The 19,015-nt window shown below is 42.2% G+C and overlaps 1 protein-coding gene across 1 annotated transcript; it reads left to right on the top strand.

Annotated features, from left to right (window-relative positions):
* Nucleotides 1–587: 587 nt before the first annotated feature.
* On the top strand, nucleotides 588–15,371 carry FLVCR1 (FLVCR heme transporter 1). Its single transcript, XM_042779118.1, has 10 exons — nucleotides 588–1,308; nucleotides 4,261–4,405; nucleotides 4,947–5,087; nucleotides 5,436–5,503; nucleotides 5,747–5,850; nucleotides 6,969–7,079; nucleotides 7,445–7,550; nucleotides 7,769–7,880; nucleotides 8,400–8,467; nucleotides 9,847–15,371. Exons 1-10 carry the CDS (start codon nucleotides 652–654, stop codon nucleotides 9,907–9,909), a joined length of 1,575 nt encoding a protein of 524 aa, XP_042635052.1. The 5' UTR covers nucleotides 588–651; the 3' UTR covers nucleotides 9,910–15,371.
* Nucleotides 15,372–19,015: the final 3,644 nt, after the last annotated feature.

Below are 19,015 nucleotides of genomic sequence, written 5' to 3'. Positions count from 1 at the left end.
CTCTGTATCACCACTGCAAAAAGAGAAATCATATCACGGCCCTGGATTTTCCCAGATTGTGCTGGAAGTGGTGTGGCTATGTGTCTCTGGCACAGCCCTGTGCCCAGCCCTGTGCCCAGGAAGAGGGGTGAGGGATGAGCCACAGAGCGTCAGTCTGTGCCCACCCAGCCTCGCCAAAATGGGTACAGGAAGGAGGTGACGCTGCTCCGTCCTTGGAGATGTCGTGGGGATTTTTTACTTCATTACCATCGCTCTGTGCAAAAGGCACAGAGTCCTTGTAAGCTCAGTTTAAAAGACTCAAAGAAACGCGAGTCCGTGTGTGTGCTTGTGTGCGCACATACATCACTCAGACGTTGGGATTGAAATGGAGCAGGAGCGCAGGGATTGTGCAGATAAGGAACCCCGAGAAAGATGGACAAATAAAGCGGGAGCAGAGGTGTGAAGCCTATCCCTGCACACTGCCAAGCACACCCGCCCGCCCGGGGCCGCCTCCCGCTCCTCCCGCTCCTCCCGCCGGGCTGGGCTGGGCTGGGCTGGGCTGGGCCCGGCCCCGGGGCGGGGCGGCGAGCGGGGCACGGCGCGCTGACCTTGGCAGGCAGAGCGGGGCTGCGCCCGCCGCCAGCGGGGAAGCTGGGTGCGGAGACGGCCGAGATGGTGGAGGAGGGCGGCGAGGAGGAGGCGGAGGGGGAGAGCGCCGAGATGCCGGCGGCGCCGCTGCAGCGCTTCAATGGCTTCCTGCCCGGCAAGGAGGCGGCGGGCGGCGGGGAGCAGCCGGCCCCGGCAGCCCCGGCGGCCCCGGCAGCCCCGGAGGCCCCGGAGGCCGAGGCGATGCTGGCGGCGGGCGGCGGGCGGGCGGAGGCGCGGCTGGAGACGCGGCTGTCGCGGCGGCGGCTGGCGGTGCTGGCTGTTTTCAGCTGCTACTCGCTGGTGAACGCCTTCCAGTGGATCCAGTACAGCATCCTCAGCAACGTCTTCGCCGGCTTCTACGGCGTGTCCTTCACGCAGATCGACTGGCTGTCCATGGTGTACATGGTGGCCTACGTGCCGCTGATCCTGCCGGCCACCTGGCTGCTGGATGCCCGCGGGCTGCGGCTCACGGCGCTGCTGGGCGCGGGGCTCAACGCGCTGGGAGCCTGGCTCAAGTGCGGCAGCCTGGCCCCGCAGCGCTACCCGCTCACGCTCGCCGCCCAGGCCGTGTGCGCCGTGGCCCAGGTCTTCATCCTGGGGCTGCCCTCCCGCATCGCCTCCGTCTGGTTCGGCCCCACCGAGGTCTCCACCGCCTGCGCCGTGGCTGTGCTGGGCAACCAGGTAGGGCCGCAGGGCAGCGAGGGGGGCTGCGGAGGGGTGGGCTTGCTAGGAGCTCGGCACCCGGTTAAGAGCGAGGTGCTGAAGCGCGAAAAGGCGCTCTCCGGGATGTGGTGCTGGGGGAGTGGGCAGGTGAGGAAGCGAGGGTGATGCTGAATGCCGCGCTGCCGGCCAGCCCGGCTGTGCAGGAACCGCTCCATGTGGCAGAGTGTGGCACTCACAGCCTTCCAACAGCTACAGGCAGTGCATCAGTACCCTTTTCAACAGCTCCACTTCCTCTTTCTCTTGCATTTTCGCATTTTGGCATCCTTTGACTGAATCCACCCCCGGCTGGAAGGGTGTGAACTACGTGAACTTTCAGGAAGAGCCCCAGCGACAACATCTATTGGTTTCTGCTTTTTAAAACGTGGCCTTTAATTGCTAAGTGCCATTAGTCAATGCCCTGGTGACTCGTGAAGTTTTGTAAAGCTGTGATAGTTCACATCACTATTGGGAGCTGATAAGTGAGTCACGGATTTCCTCACTTCCCTGGTCCTGGCCAGCTTCAGAGAGCTGGGACAGGTGCATCTGAAAGCACAGGTGCAGGTATGATACTCTTTCCTCCTGTAGCTTTATCCTCATGTCCTGCCACAGTCCAAGCTTTTTTTTTTTAATATATTTTTTCTTTTTTTTATTCCTCCTGTGGCAAAAAATTGCTAAGATTCAAATCAGCATCACTGGTGCAGGCTGAGGTCATAGATAGAGTTTGGTTAAGGTAATGGGGGATTTGGTTTTTATCACGTGAGTCTAATTATTTTATGTTTGTGCACTTTGGATTACGATAGCAGTGACATTAATTGTTACATGTTTACAGTCAGGGTTGTAACCTAGCTGATACCTGGCTGTTCACAGTTTTTCCAAAACTTTTGTTTTTGCATGGAAGTTTTCCAGTGGACAAGTCAACTGTCCCTTTTCAGATATTGTTGGTTTTTTCAGCAGTGAGGCAAAAAATTTGGATGTGCATCCTGGTATCAGGTTAAAGGTTTCTTTGGCAACTAAATTTCCACTCTTCCTGACATGCACCAGTCCTCCCAGTAGCAAGGAGTTAGCGGGTTTTCAGTTTGTGCAGTAGAGTGTCAAGTATCCAGCTTGGAGCCTGAAACTGATGCTTCACTTGGATGCTGAGATGTGGGCTTGAAGTGGTGCAGGACAGGAGTAGGAGAGCAGGGATTGTGTGTATGGGAACCACGAGGAAGATGGACAAGGGAAACGGGATCAGGATGTAAACAGAATAAGCCATGGTTATTTCTGGAGTGTATTCCCCTCCGGAAGCTAGGACTGATCTCAGTGTGCCTGTTGAAGAGCTTGCTGGTGGTGTGTCGATAGAACAACAGAATTTCTCTGTTTTCAGGTTTTGCTTCCTTAAAAACACCCCAAAAACTCTGAAAAGCTAGACTGAAAGAGTAGCGAGATGAAGAGCTAGGCACTTGGAAGTTAGCAGTAATGTTGTCCGTGTATCCCATTGCCGTTCCCTTCTGCATTCCCGCTGGGTCTCACTGTACTGGATAATTGCACAAGGTGAACTATGTAACAGAGCAGGTTGCTGTAACCCACTCAGCTCTTGGCCATCCGATTGCTTATCAGGTACTGTGTGTGACTTCAGAGCTACAGAAAACACGGCCGGGACCGCCGGCAGGGCAGGAGCAGAGCAGTTATCAAAAATCAGATCTCACCTCTGGGATGCCGCTGCTTTTCAGCTGGAACACCAATCACTGGGAATGCAGTGATGTACCTGCCAAGGGCTGCTAGCAGTGCCAGAGCTCCGTCAGTATATAGCATCTTAAATGAGGCACACCAAGCTCCTTGGAGCACTTTCTTCTGGCCTTAAGCGCTCTAGATGTAGATGATGGCAAATGGTTTCACTCGACTTGGTTGGAGCATTGTGGATACTGCATTGGCTCCTGCTGGGGGAGGAGAAAATATGCCTAAAGAAAAAAAGTAACTATGTGCTCAGTTCATGTTTGTAGGGTTCATACACTGAAGCGTGAGGACAAAAGGAGACAAATTCTTCCTGTGACCACTGGATTCTGTGTCAATCTGATGGCCTGGGGGGAAAAAAGGTAGCAAAACCCTCATCAAGGTATGCACAAAAGGTGCTTCGTAAGCACACCTCTAATGTGCGTGCTTTCTGATTGTTGGACTTGCTGCTCTAACAGTCTTTGGTGCTCTTTTTTTCATTTATTTTTACCTAAAATAAATGTTTCAACACTTTAAAATGCCATTTAGTTTTGGGGGAACAGAAGAGAGAAACTGGAGAATAGTTCAGGACTTGTTCCTTCATGTTTTAAAATGCTTTACATATATACCCAAAATTTCAGTCCCTGTTTTATGTCTCTTTAATGCTAAATCAGTTATGCTGGAATTTACTCCACATACAAAACAGTTTACTCCACGTATCTATTTCCCTAGCAATAATTATTTGTTTTGGTCTTAATAAGGATATTCCTTTTCTCTGCTCTGTCTGTTCTGCTGTAAACCTTGCAGTCAGGCTTTGCTACTCTAGTGGCAGGAGTGTGACATCAAGTGAAGAACACTTCTACAAGAGTAGCTGGAATCTTGTGTCATCTCTAGCCCTTCAGTTGCAGGATGACTGACACAAATTTATGTTCTTGTGTGGTACTTTCACATTCTTGTATAAGTGCAAAGATTCTTGTATAAGTACTATGTGCAGTGTAAATATGTACACTAAATGTGGTATTATAATTCAATTGAGAGATGAAAAGGTTCAAACTTGAGTTATGGAAGATCTGGTTGTAAAACAATGTTGAGAGCAAGTGGCTCAGAAGTGTGATACCAAAGTTTTATTAATGCTTATTATGATAACAGTTCTGAATTCTACCTGGTAAGACTTTTCATTTCTGTTAATATTTATGTTCAGAGGGAAGTAATTTTTGGTTTTGTTTTCTTGCTTTACAGCTTGGTACTGCAATTGGCTTTTTGCTGCCACCTGTTTTGGTCCCAAATACGCCAAATGATATCGATCTTATGGCACATAACATCAGCATCATGTTCTACGGAACTGCGATAGTGTCCACACTTTTGTTCTTCTTAGCAGGAGTTGGTAAGTGTTTAAATCACTGGGATTTACATGCTGGCTATAGGGGGTGTTCCCAACATCTCACTTAAAGCAACTGACTGCTCACAGTAGTTGAGGTTACAGTTTTTCCACTTTGTGTTCACTTTCCTGTTGTGCCAGGGTTAAGCAGCAACCATTTCACTCTGTCGTGCTTCACATGGGGTGATTTCTTTCAGAATATTTATTTCTCTTATTTTCTTTGCTGCAAGGACTTATGATATAATGTGAAGCCACTCTGTTAATCTTACAGTTTATATACAAAGGTCTTGACGTATTGCAGATGAGGTCTGTCTTTTACCATATTTTGGTAGCAATCAGATGTGACCAAATAACACATCCTTTGTGGATGTGACTTAGTTCTTCCATAATAAAATCTAGAAATTTTTTTCATGGAGTTATTAAAACTGCAAGTCAATCTTCTGAAATTCATCAAGCTGAAACACTTAAAAAAAAAAGATGGGAAAAAAAAAGCACATTAGTTTGGCAGAGATTAATAAAAAATTGTTCCTTCTTCTTTTTTCCCCAGTGTTTGAAGAAAAGCCCAAATACCCGCCCAGTCACTCTCAAGCAGTTCTGCAAACTAAACCTCCTGAGGATTACTCCTACAAGCAGTCCATTATTAACTTGTTCAGAAATATTCCATTTATACTTTTGCTAATCAGTTATGGTAAGTGGTGCTATCTGCTTGTAGTCTGGCAGAAAGATTCAAATGCAGGCCAGAAGCACACAGCATTTTAATTGTGAAGGTTTTTTTTATGGGGGAGGGAGTGTCAAACTTTTATTTACTTTTATTTGCTTTTATTTACTCAGTAAACTTTTAATTTCCTTATGTTTGCCAGTGCTGGTAAATCTGTAAAGATGCAAAATACCGCTTATAGGTCCAGTGATGAGATTATACCTGCCACATGACAGGTTTTGTGTTGTTAGTCTTAAATGTCAGGAAATTAATTCTTTAGGGTAATAAATCTGCATGACTGCACCTGGCATGACTGAAGCTTTTTTCTTGGTACTGCAGGTATTATGACTGGGGCATTTTATTCTGTCTCCACACTACTAAACCAGATGATAGTAACTCATTATGAGGTAAGTTCCTTGGATCTTATCTTCCTCTTTTTCACTGAATATTTGCAGAGGTGGTATTTATTTTGTAGGTGCTATGTGTGCTCAGACGTTTGGTTTCTTTTATACCTCTGTACAATTTCTTGTACCATACAGCTGTGGGAGTCACAGGAATGTTTGTTTGCACTTATGACTGCCAAGAGGTCTGAACTTGACTCTGAGTGGAAGCAAGTTATTAATGAGCACCATATAAATATTTGTTGAAAGGGAGAAGAAGTGAACGCTGGGAGAATTGGCTTGACACTGGTGGTGGCAGGAATGGTGGGTTCGATTATTTGTGGTTTGTGGCTGGATTACACTAAAACATACAAGTAAGTGTGGGTAGGCATGTGTGGGGTTAGGGGTAGGAGAGTGGTGCCATTGCATTAGGAAAATACTCCAATGTAAGGGCTGAAATGAACTGCTGGTGAAATGCAGTTTGTCCCTGATCTTTTAGTGGCCTTAGATGGAGACAAATTTCTGTGGCTGCAGTGAAAGCTTGAGACTCTTACTGGCTATTGGCCAAAAGAAACGAGGGAGCAGAATGCAAAGATGCAAAGGGATTTGTCATCTACTCCTGTCTCTTCAGGAGTGGAAGGAGAGCACTGTAGGTCATACATACACTGGCCAGGTGGCCCAGTGGGCTTCTTCTCCTAGGCAAGCATGAAGTCTCAAAGCCTACCCTGCGTAGTTTTGTAAAATGGCCAGCTGATGGATTCTCAATTTTTGTATGCTACTGCTGATCCCATTAGTAAGTGTAACATTTACTTTAATTCAGGGGATGACCATGGAGCAGAGCTCTTTTCTGGAATAGGAGCTCCTGGGTGCATCATCCATGGTGTGGTGCCCCCAGGAGCAAGCACTGTTTGTGATGGAGTAGTTCTCCCCTGTGACTCTTAGTACATTATGTGCCTCTACAAGCCTAATGGATGTTAATGCTCTAGATTGGCTTTGTTTCTGCATGTGCTTTGGCTTATAAATATGTGCTTTAAGAATTTGGAAGACATCCTTTCTTCCAGATTCAAAATAAATAGAACACTGTAATGAGATTTGTTTGACTTGCCTCTTGGTAGGCTGACTTTTATTGCTAATAGTGTTGTGCTCAGCTGCTCCTGTGTTCATGTATTGTGCAATGGGCAGCACTGCAGAATGATCAAAACAGCAGAGAACTAAAATTGTCTTTAGGTAGTAGTATGTGCTGTGATCATCCATTCTTTGAGAGTGAGTAAGTGTCCTTAGCCTTGAGTGCAGCAGCCAGATAACCAAGACAATGAAGAGTTCAGGAATGGCTATGTGCTCACTGCATGCTAAGTTTGAGGCAGAATTACATGAAGCAAATTTTACAGCTTTAGAATGGCTTGTGTAATGTTAATGTTATCATTCCATGCTTCAGCAACGTGCTGTGGCCTTCTATTAACAATGTTAATTTGTTGTTGTTGTTGGGTTGCAGGCAAACTACTTTGATTGTTTACATTCTCTCTTTCATTGGGCTGCTGGTATTTACCTTCACCCTGGACCTCGGATACCTTATAGTAGTGTTCGTCACTGGAGGAGTGCTTGGGTGAGCAGTTAAAGAGCACTGCAAGATTTACTGCAGTTCTGTTCTGAAACATGTTTAAATGTTCTACCTAGATAATTCTACTGTGTATTCTGTCACCATGATCTCAGCCTTTAGCTCACAGTACAGATAGGGTTTCACCTTCTGTTACATCAGAATAAATCTAAAGTAACTCACTTTTCAGTAAATTTAATCTATTATTTTTATGGACATAAGAAAGGTCTGTATGTGGTCAATTTGTTTGGTTCTAATTCAAAAAGCTGCCTGCAGTAGCTAATTAATAATACCACGTGTGTATGTTAGGTTTTCTTACCTGTAGTAAGAGATGAGGGCCATGCCTGTCATCCTCTTACTCTCCTCTTCAACAGGTTCTTCATGACTGGCTATCTTCCACTTGGGTTTGAATTTGCTGTGGAAATTACATATCCAGAGTCTGAAGGCACTTCCTCAGGTCTCCTTAATGCATCAGCACAGGTAACAGCATTTTATTTCTTCAAGTGAAGTAATGCTCAGGAAGGCCACTGTGCTCGAGTCTAGGAAGGCTTTCTTAGCCTTAGCTAAGTCTCTGTTCTGTTGCTGCAGTCCTGTATTTTTAAAAATTTGATTTCTATAAGATGTGACCTGGAACTTTTAAAGGTAAAATGATGACTCTTTTCTGTGTAATCCTGATGAAGTTACTTGTTTGTTTGTAGATATTTGGAATTGTCTTTACACTTGTTCAAGGAAAGCTCACAACAGACTACAGTCCTCGTGCAGGAAACATCTTCCTTTGTGCTTGGATTTTTGTGGGCATTATTTTAACAGGTAATTACAAGCGCAGGCAATAGCTTCTCTTTAATGTAAAAATATATGTGCTATTAGGATTATGTTGCTAATATATGAACAGCTATCTGACCCCCATTTCTTCACACATCTTGAATTTGAGACAGATGTCCATCTCCAAAGTGGGGTGAGAAATGGAAACAAATGCATAAATGGAGTCAGTTTACAGTTTTCCAAATGCAGGAAACTGCTGATGCACTCTGGAACTGTGCCAGTGACTTACCCATGTTGAGTTACAAATGTGCTGAAAGTGCTGAAACTATCAAGCTTTTCTTTAAGTTCTTTTGGTTTATAAGATTTTATTGTCATTTCCTGCTTTGTGTGCTTTGTGAGGAGCAAGCTCAAATTGTCAGTCAGTTCAAATTGCAAAGAGTGGATACGGGTATTTTGAAAATGTGCTGAAAGCAGCTTCTGTGTGCTTGCACTAAACAAACATTTCCCTTGAACTGCATGTCACTGCAAAGGTGTGAACCAGCTTTCCTTTTTCTCTTTTTTTTTCAGCCTTAATAAAATCAGATTTGCGAAGACACAATGTGAATTCAGGGATTATGAACTTGGACGTTAAAGCTGTAAGTGGTGACTCTTTTACCATGATTGCATTACCAACCTGAATGCTTGACTTCTGCTGGCATAACAATATCAGCTGCAAGAGTAATTGACAAAATCTTATGACTGATTCCATGCTGGTTTTGAACAACAGAGCCACATGGGATGCTGCCCTCACATATCTGGTTTTCTCCTTAATTCCCATGAAAAAACTGAAAAAAAACTTCTGCTCTCAGATTTTTATTTTAATTTTTGAATGTTTTTAATATTTGATTTTTAAGTGGCTAATAGTATTATTTTATTGCTTGAATCTTGCTTTTTCGTAATAGCAGGGTACATTGTAAATTGTGAAGCCTTTTTGTTTATTGGATTATGAGGCCATCCTATAGACTATGCATTTTATTTAAAATACCTGCAGTCCCTTCAGATGAAGCCATGCTGGAGTTTCTTTGCAGTGCTGCATAAAGAGCTAGGTTTGTTCTTCTGCTCATGCTCTCAATTTAAATTGAAAGTGAGCACAGCATTTTCTGATGATCATAAGGTTCCTTGTTTCAGCAGCTTTTCCTAACTACTACAGTTACTAGTAGAAATAAAGCTCTCAGTGGAATTTTTTTTCAGTGCTGTGGGTTTTTGATTGTTTGGATCAAGATAGGAGACAGCTTTTTGGAGTCAGACATTGCAAGATCCTCTGCCATGCTTGTAGGTGTTGTGTGTACCCAGCAGCTTTTGATCATCTGTGGCCAACTGTACATGTTAGTGTCTGTGTGAGTTCAGAAAGTTCTGAGCTGGTGCTGTCTGAGCTAACTTGAACCTGAAACCTGAGCAGCTGCCTGTGCTCAGTGTGGCAGCCTGTGGGTTTCCCAGCTGGGGCTCTCTCTGGGGCTGTGCATGACTCATCTGCTTTCCACCACCACCTCTTCATTAGCCCAGATCGACACACAGCTTCATTCCTATTAGCCAGGGTGTAAGGAACGCTCCAGTCCTTGCTCTGATGTGGCCATACATGATTGAGTCCTGCCTGTGTTAATAGTGTTCAATATCACTTTGATACGGAAACTTGATCAAGATTCTACTGTGCTGTAACAGAGAAAAAAATGGGAAGTTAACCTTCATATTAATATTTATAATATAGACAAATTAATATAGGCAAATATTTATAATATAGTAAATAGATGCTTTAGAGTTACACTAAGAAACTAAATTTTATGTTTGGTCTTTTTTTTTAATTACAAAAAGAAGTGAAAATAGGGTTTTATATAATTGCTTAATTGGGGTAGTTAGCTGCATATACTGTTGGAGTCTAACCTAATAATTACCCAAGAATACTGAGTTTGAGAATAATCCTGTTGAATAACAAGCTTAATTCCTGTTTTGTTTTTATTTTTTTTATCTCCCTCTTCAGGTACCAGTTGACAGTCCTGTAGAACCTGAAAGCACTACTTTAAAGATTCAGTCAGCTTTATAAAGCTGGAGGAAGGTGACTTAGAAACGCACAAGTTTGGTTACATATGGAACAATATGAGCTAGTGTCATCACTGGATTTGTGTGTATGAGTAGTAAAATGTGTTTGTGTTTGTTGATATTGGTGGTAGTTGTGTGTTGGAAGCTATGAAGATGCTCAGTTCATTTTGCCCAAGATGCAGACAATTCACCTTTGAATGGAATATTTATTTTGAAACTTTCGAGTTTTGCAGTTTCATTAGTAAGGAGCTGTGTGAACACTCTCCACAGTAGGGAGACATGTACATTCAGGATGCATACTTGAAAAAAACCAGGAATCTTGAAGTACAGTTGTCATGATCAGAAGTATCTAATCTTTTCTTGATCAGTCTTGCTGGTGCTTTTGAAAAGTCAAAGAGTGGGGAGATGCACAGCAGGAGGATGTTCAAGAGTTTATTTTTTATTTTAAATGTATCTGTATTTGAATATAAGCCAATGATTCCTTCTGGAAAAGTGATAGCACAATACTGAAAACAAGAGATGACGTGTGTTTCATACTGGCATCTAACATTTCTTTTGCCTTGAAACTTCTTTATAGATATCAGAAGGCAGATAAGAGACAACACTGTTTCTATAGCTTCATTGTAGCATTTCTGGGGAGATTTGAATTTCTCACTAGATAAATTGCAGAAAAAACCATCTCTTATTAAATACAGTAAAAAGGAGAACAAAGGCCTTTGATATCTCTATTGTGAAATACTAATAAGCAATGTAACACTACCACACAAGTTTCCTCCATGGAATATTTTGAGTGCTTTCTCAATTAAAGAGAGAGGAGTACGTGTTTACAAAGAGCCAGTGCCTTTACTTTGTAAAGAAGATCCCTGCCTCATCTTGAGTTTAATCAGTGCTGCTGAAGAAATTCCATTTTGTGTGTTAAACCTCTGAATATTTGTATTTGGATTATCAGAAAATGTGTTCTGTCCTTTTTATGAATTGTATCACTTGTCTCATGTGAAATTCCTGTGCTTGTGTAACTTAAATCATGTCTTTTGTTAAAAGCTGTAAGGATGACTGGCAGAAAAATAGTGATATTTTCACTTTCTCTGATCAAATATTTTTTTTATACTATCTTAGCTGCAAAATGAGGAGACTTCATTTACAGTAACTTTTTGTTACTTCATTTATCTATATTTGGGATGGGGGTTTCTCACTGCAGTGCTTTTGAAAATGTTCTCCTTTACCTTGTGCTCTACCTACACACCCACAGAACAGATAGGCACTACAATTGCTGGGAAATTCAGACCTGGGTTAGTGGACTTTTTGGAAACACTTGATTTTTAGCTCAGCAAACTGAGCCTGCTAGTTCAGTGCCATCAGTGATGCTGTGTCGGAGTGCCATCCAGAAGGTGGAATCCTACACAAAGTTTTCCACAGATTGCTACAAAGATTTCCACAGATGATAATTATTTAACTCTGTGCTGGTTTCAGCTGGGCTAGTTAATTTTCTTCACAGTGGCTGGCATGGGGCTGTGTTTTGGGTTTGTGCTGAGCACAGGGTAGATCATACAGAGGTGTTTGCATCATTGCTGAGCAGGGCTTGCACAGGGCCAAGGCCTTTCTGCATCAGAAAAGGCAGGGAGGTGGGAGTGCATGGGAGGCTGGGAGGAGACACAGCCAGGACAGGTGATCCCAACTGACCCAAAGGATATTCCAGACCATCTGGCATCAGTGTATACAGTGGGGGGCAAAAGGAGGAAGGGAGGAATGTTTGGAGTGATGGTGTTTTCTTCCCAAGTAGCTACTGCACTTAATGGGGGTGGTTGAGCACCTGCCTGCCCATGGAAAGCAGTGTTTTTCTTTGTTTGTGTTTGTTTTCTTTGTTTTTCTTTGCCTGTGTGTGTGGCTTCTGCTTTCCCTAGTAAGCAGTCATTATCTCAAACCATGAGTTTTCCACCTTTTACCCTTCTGATCCATCCTTAATCCCACTGGTGGGGAAGGGAGCAAGCAATCAGCTGCCTGGGGCTTGGTGGATGGCTGGGCTTAAACAACAGCAAACTCCAAGGTAGTCTCTAAGTGCAACAAATATCATTAAAAGCTTTTCTTATTTCGCTGTAGACTCAGGAAAATCCTTTTGTATAAAAAGGGCCCTGAAAACTTATCTTTCTAAGCTTAGCCTCTAAATGTGATGATCTTGATTTAAACATTTTGTATGATAAATGTTTTGGACAGGGGAAGACCTATCAGAACAAACTAAGCACACTTGGAACACTTGCCTTACCAAAAAGGGTTCATGTCTCTGCCAGGTTCAGTGCAGGGAGAAAATGGCCAGACCTTGCTGCTCCTGGAGAGGTGAACTCTTCTGGAGTCCACTGCTGAAGTAGCTGAATATAGGAAAAGTAACTCTTGGCTATTCAGATGGCAGGCAAGGGTAGAGGAGTGAAAGTAGAGATGCTTTAATTGTGTCAGTCCTTTACATCCAAGCTGCCCCATCATGGGATGTACATGTTTTCAGCCTGAGTGAGAAAAGTGAAAGTTTCTGCCTGGTGACATGCATGGGTGGCTTTTCCCTTTGGAAAAATGATAATAACGTGTGCCAAAACCCATACATGTTTTTCAGCAAGATACAGATATAGAAAATATTATTGTTCATGGCCCCGTGGCTGCTTTGACTTTTGGTGTTGCAAAATCGTAACAAGATAATATTTTTATAGTTTTGGGGAATTGTTTTCAAATGTCCAGTAGAAAGTCTTTGGCAGTATCCAGGCTGTTTGCTGACTTGTTCAATACACACTGTTCAAAATCAAAGATTGAGTCTTTTTCTTTCTTTCTTAAAATTTATTTTTCAGTTCTTTTCTTCACTACTAGTTTCCAGTTTCTTTAGTTATGTTCAACTGATTATTGAAAAAATATTTTAGTTTTGGCTCCTTGTGTTTTTTATCTTCTGGCAAATTACTTGGCTACCTTCTGCAAAGGTTGAAACAAGATTTTGGCTTGCTGGAAACCCTGCTGGGTCCCTGAAAAGAAAATATTCCTAATAATGGAGGCCTAATTACGTCTTGGATTTAATATCCCCCTGCTAAAAGCAGCTTGAAAGTTGGAAACCTGTGAGCTATTTTCAGACAATGATAAAGTATTTAAATGAAAGGCTCAGCAGCAGAATAAAGAGCAAATCAGTATTTTTTAATGCAATAGTCCTTTAATCTGTCCAGAAATTGAGGTTCTAGCTCATGACAGAAATAAATTTGGAATAGTTGAGGCTTTGTAGTTTTTGCTTTTAATATTTGGGTTATAGCAGACAACATCCACTCAATCAATCATAGAATGTTGAGAGGTTGGAAGGGATCTTACAGACCATCTGCTCCCAACCCACCTGCCATGGGCAGGGACATCTCCCAGTGCTTGCTCAAGGCTTTATCCAGCCTGGCCTTGAACACTGCCAGGGTTGGGGTGTCCACAACCTGCCTGGGCAACCTGTTCCAGTGTTTTATTTATTCCTGATACCTAAATCAAATTTCCTCTCTTTCAGTTTGTACCCATTCCCTCTTGTCCTGTCACTGCAATTCCTGACAAAGAGTCCCTCCCACTTCCCTGTAGTCCCTCTTCAGATACTGGAAAGTTGCTATGAGTTCATGCAGACTTCTTAGCCTGCAAATTCCACATGCATCTGGAATTGGAAATAGGGTTTCTGACTCTTAGCCTTGAGATCCTGGCTCAGCCCCCCAGCAAGAGTAGAGCTGGGGGCTAAAAATCCTAACTGTTTAAAAAGGTAGTTGTATCATGAATGGAATGGCTCATAAACTAGGAGAGGATGTTTCTAGGTGTAAGAAGCCAAGTGAGAGGGAGATCCCAATCCCATGCATCAGCTTTGTTTTTCAATTTATGTTTTTTTCAAGTGTTTCAGGTGAGCTCTCGAGGATGTAAGAGAACACACACAGTGGGGAGCATAAACAAGGGGACTGCCCCAAGTTCCCAGGAGCCCAGCAGGTTGTGCAATTGATAACTTTCAGCTACAAAATCAAGAGATTAGCCTTAAAATTTGTTCTTATCTTTGTGTTTCTTCCCAGCCACTTTTGAACTTTAGGTATTTTCAGTGGAAGAGACTCAGAGAACATTGACACAGTTTTATTTAGGATTTCTACCATGGCCTTAAACCCCTCATTTCTATTGGCTGGGTGTGAAAATACCAGGCCTGTAGGGCGTAGTCTGGAATTGCTGGTAGCTAAGTCCCTCAGAACAAGTATTTGTAGATAGGTGCTTATCTTTGGTAACATCTTTTCCTGTTGCTGAATGCCCATGTTTTATGAGGAAGAAAGAACAAGGAAAGACATAGCAAAAATACCTATGAAGCATTTCAGATTAATAGCGATGCTGTGAGAGGCTACCTAGAACAGAGGCTGGACAGTGTAAAGGAATGAAGTAGGTGTTTATTAAAAGGCTTCAAAGGACACACCTTGGGCTGTACAAGAGCCTGCAAGATGCACCATGGGTCACACGTTTTCACACTTTTATAAGTTTAGGTCCATTCACATATTGGGGTTAATTGTCCAATTACAGCTTCAGGTTATGAAGTCCCATCCTCCCAGAATTGCTCTCAATTTGCTGTTGTTTGCACTTTTTAGGCCCAAAGCTGCAAGGGTGTCTTTGGTTCTCAGGCTGGAAAAGGATTGTTTTGTCCAACTAAACTGTGAGGAGAATTTGCTAATGCTTTATATGAAGTTCAGAGTTATATACTGATGCAGTACAGAATCTGGAAAATATGAAAACTAAAACTTAAGGCATCAATAGGGCTTTTCTAACTTCAGCCTCTTGGTCATCTCTTTTGTTCAAGGCAGTCTGTTGTTTGAGACAATCAGTGGAGTGTGTAGTTAGAGCTGCCAGCCCATGTTCTTAATGGAAAAATGATTTTTGACAAATATTTGGACTACCTTGTGTGTCTAGAACCACGTGAAATTAGGTTAAGCTGTAAACATTTATTGTTTTCCTTTTCCATTTTGAACTTGCTAGTTTTCCTGTGTGAATGGGAGTGTGTGTGTGACCTTTACACTTGCTGTATTTCAATACACGTATGTACCTCCCTATGGAGTGTGGCAGGCTATTAATGTTTCATGGAGCCCAAGCTGTCATTGTACACAATAATATGTGACTGCCCCCAACCCCACCATTTGGTCTGAAGTCTGTGAAGAGAGAGAAGTGATGCTAATGCAGGAACTAAAATGAATTAAGCAAAAAATTTCCTAAGATAAATTATTTCTCTGTAAGACCCATGTCATTTACTGCTCATGTTTTTGGTCTACTCATGAAGATAACAAATATGTTCTGCTGTAAAATTTAACTTTTGTTAGTGTCCAATTCTGTATTTCAAGAGAAAATTAAAAGTTCTCATTGAATATTCTCTGATTGCAATACTGTATGTATGCGTCTATGTGGAAGGCATCATTCCTTAACATTATATGTTACTAATAAAGTGTAGAATGCCTAAACTGATTGGAGCCAAGAGTAACATTTTTGACAGCTGCTAATACAGCTGATAATCTAAAAGTGATCATTTTAATCCTTAGGACATGCCTTTTTATGTAGGAAAATGTGTAAGAGCACAGCAAAAACAAGCCTTGTGTCATAAAGCAGCACTAATATGCAGTTCAGCTCTGGATTGAACTTTCAGGTGGGTCCTTCATTTTACAACCAGGACCACAAGGTCATGTTCCTCTTATGGTACCACTGTGAAAGCTGCAGGCAATATCCCCGTTTAGCACTGTAATTTAAACATTCCCACAGCTAGGAAGGAACAGTCCCAGAAAATTATTATTACCTTAAAGTTTCTTGGATCTTGGAATTTTGGGGTTGGTGGGGTTTTTTTCTTTTTTCTGGTCGGTCCTTCAAAGAAAAAACTGGAAATCTAATCAGGTAAATGGGAGATGTGAAACCATCCTGACTATGATTAGCCAGATAATCATTTCTGTAGCTGGGAGGAGGCCCTGTGATGCAAAGCTAACAAGTACTAATCTTTCCAGAAAGTGATATGGTTTGTGTATGGATAAAATAGGAGATGCCTAACAGTCCAGCTGCTTCCTGAGCTGGAAAGGTTTCTTAGAAGTCTGCTGGATTTCCTCCTGTCTGTGCTTCACAATGAGCTAACCCTATCTGACCATGTTCTAAATCAATATTTACAACTCTGTTAAACAACAACTTTTCAGAAAACAAAACAATAATATCCTGAACTTTGTAGAAAGGACTTTAGCAGATATGTCACAAAGGCTAGGTATTGGCAATGGTTAGGCATAATTACTGATTTGTAATTATGCATTTGTGAGTAACAAGCTGATATCTGCTTAATATTAGGGATCACAATTCAGCCTCTATAATGCTGATTTCCAGTGTTTCCTCAGTAAACTGCTTCTGCTTGTAACAGTGTCCAGACCATTAAAAAGGCAGTAAATAGTATCTAAAGGCCATTGTCAGTATTATGGCCTTGTGTTACGAGTTTCCAGAAACAGACACAAGATTCTACAAAAGCTATAAACTCCATTCAGATGGAAAAATCCCAGGGAAGTATTGAAGGCTTCAGAAGTTTTTCTAGCCTGTGTTAGACTGAACCAGTGAGATAACAGTTTCTTTTTTCAGAATGGGGCAGTCCTAAGGCTTTTTAGATGTTGATCAGTGGTTTGGTTAAGGTAATAGAGGGACTGCAGATGACTGCAGAGTCAGTTATTCTTTTAGAAATCAAATTGTCCAGCCTTCTGCCAAGATAAAAAGAAGTTAAAATATAACAGAGCTATTTCCAAGGCTGTACATGGCGTTTTCTCCATTAAATATTGGAAGGCAACTTGATTTTCTCAGAATAATTCATCAGCTGTTTCTGAACAACCCTGCAGGCATTAGACAGAATGTACATCCTGTGTGGAATGAAGAGGCACTGTCCCACAGGGGTGAGAATGACTCACCCAGGGATCATTAACAGGCTCCTGGGAACTTGAATTTGTGTTATCTTCTGCTTCCAATGAACAGCTGGATTTTCTTCAGGCCCTAATGCTAAAAGTCTGAAATTCACTTAGAGGCTACTGCCTAAAGCCTAGAAATACCATGATTTCTCATCTTGTCACTGCCTCACTGAAGCTTCAAAAGGGTAGAGAAACCCTCAAAGGCTCGGAAGCTTGACAAAAGTTGTCCAAACCAGACTGTCACCAGGGGAGATACAGAGGTCCCTCAGCGTTTGGGGAACAGAATGCCCCATGGTCAGCGTGATTTTTTTTCTGACCTATTTCATCTGCTCAGAATGTGAGAATTTCATGAGGGTTGAAATGTCTGTGTGCACTGAGAGCATTAGGGAGACTCCTCAAAGCCTGCAGCTTGCTTGATTACACAGCATTCCTGGGTTTGATTCCAAAGCCAGAAGGTGCTCTGTAGGTTTCAGCTGGCTCTGAAAATGACTATCATTCATGTCATGGCAAATAATGAAGATGGCTGAAATTTTTTTTTTTTTTCACCAGATTACCGTATTTCCTTTAAGAGTTTTATTTTTAAAATGACCATGGTATTTGAATTTTACTGTCACCTTCAGGCACTTCTGGAGCATATTGATTACTCTTCAATCATTCTCTGCAAAGGGGGACTCTTAATCTGCAGAGCACTGTCTCCCAGGGATGCTTGAAGTGATGCTTCAGATCAAAAATTATTTGATTAAATCATCAGTGTCACGATGACATCTGGCATTGAGAACAGTAAATCACACATTTCTCTCTGCAGGTTTCACAGAGCATCTTAGTTCAAAGGCTCTTGGTGTTTGAGCTTGTGACACATTCTATTGCTAGGCTTAATAACTTTTCCAGTCTACTTTTCTTTCTTCCTGGAAAGAAAATGCATTTGAGGAGCTTTGATACATAAGGACGACATTTGGTCAGTGTCAGCATCATACTATTCCTAGAGGGCACAGGTTATCCCATAGCAGAACTAGACTGCCTAACTTATTTCTGATCAGCAACAACAATTATGCTTCTAACCTCAAGAAGGAAGGAGTTTATTGCAGTACATTCCTGTCTCCACCCAGGCAGGGATGACTCAGGTGCTCACTTGGCAGTGGAGATAAGTCCTGACTCTCACCTTTGGTGCCACCACTGGCAGCTCCCTTGTGACAAGGCCTGTGGGTGCTGACGATTGCTGAAAAGAAATCTCATTTCTAGGTAGCAGATTTTTTTCAGCCACCGCCTTTCTTTACTACCTGTATTTTTATTATGCAGTTCCTCTGGGAAAGAACAAAAAAGTCATGGTGCTGGGTAGTTTACCCTCTGACTAAAGGTTAAAGAAGTAATTAGTAAAAAAAAATATTGCTAACGTTTACGGAAGGTTACGTTAGTGTTTTCTTGTTTTTTGTAAGCAGAGCTTGCTGCAGAGAACAAATCATGTGATATGGTGTCAAGCAAGACCTTCACAGCAAACTGTATGGATGTAATTATTTTCCCAAACTACTGCAATGTTTGAGAGTGGAACTTTGGAACAAGACAGGAGTAAGGCAGGCTAATTGGGATGCTGATGCTGTACCACTTAGAAACAGCAGTTTCACCTGTATCTGATGCCATCAGTTGTAGACCAGAGTGAGGTGGCTGTAGGAAGTATGGAAAAGGCTATTTTCCTGAGCAAATGCTCAGTCAGGTTACTAGGACATGCTGACCTGCAATGGGGAGTGGAAAGTGAAAATTTAAAAGCCAGTTTTGGGGAAGGTCTGATTTATAGGCTTTTCATGACAATTTGATTTTTTTTAATGCTTTAAAAAAATAATTAATTCAAGGAAATCTTATCTGTTGGACTAGTCTGAGAAAAACTGGAGTCCATCCAGTCCTATCTAAAATAAACACTGTAATGATTTGTTGCAGTAGAATTATTGCAGGAGATCCTGGACTTGTTCAGGCAGAAATCAAAACATGCTGCTGCAGTTCTTCATTGGTGCAGCCAAAGCAGCTGATGGCTGTTTTTTCTGCAAGACCATTGCAAAATAAACAGTGTGTTAAGAGTTCTCAGAAAGGGCTGCCTTGGGGAAAGCTCCAAGGAAGCACACCCTCAAGCATTTCTTTTATTGCTTGCTTTTTTTAAGGAGTCTGCATTACATATTTATTTTCCCAGTGATCACAGGGAAA

The sequence above is a fragment of the Catharus ustulatus genome, chromosome 3 (assembly GCF_009819885.2).
Source record: "Catharus ustulatus isolate bCatUst1 chromosome 3, bCatUst1.pri.v2, whole genome shotgun sequence".
Taxonomy (NCBI): Eukaryota; Metazoa; Chordata; class Aves; order Passeriformes; family Turdidae; genus Catharus; species Catharus ustulatus.
Note: the sequence above shows the minus strand (reverse complement) of the source record. Positions and strands in the feature narration are given on the sequence as shown.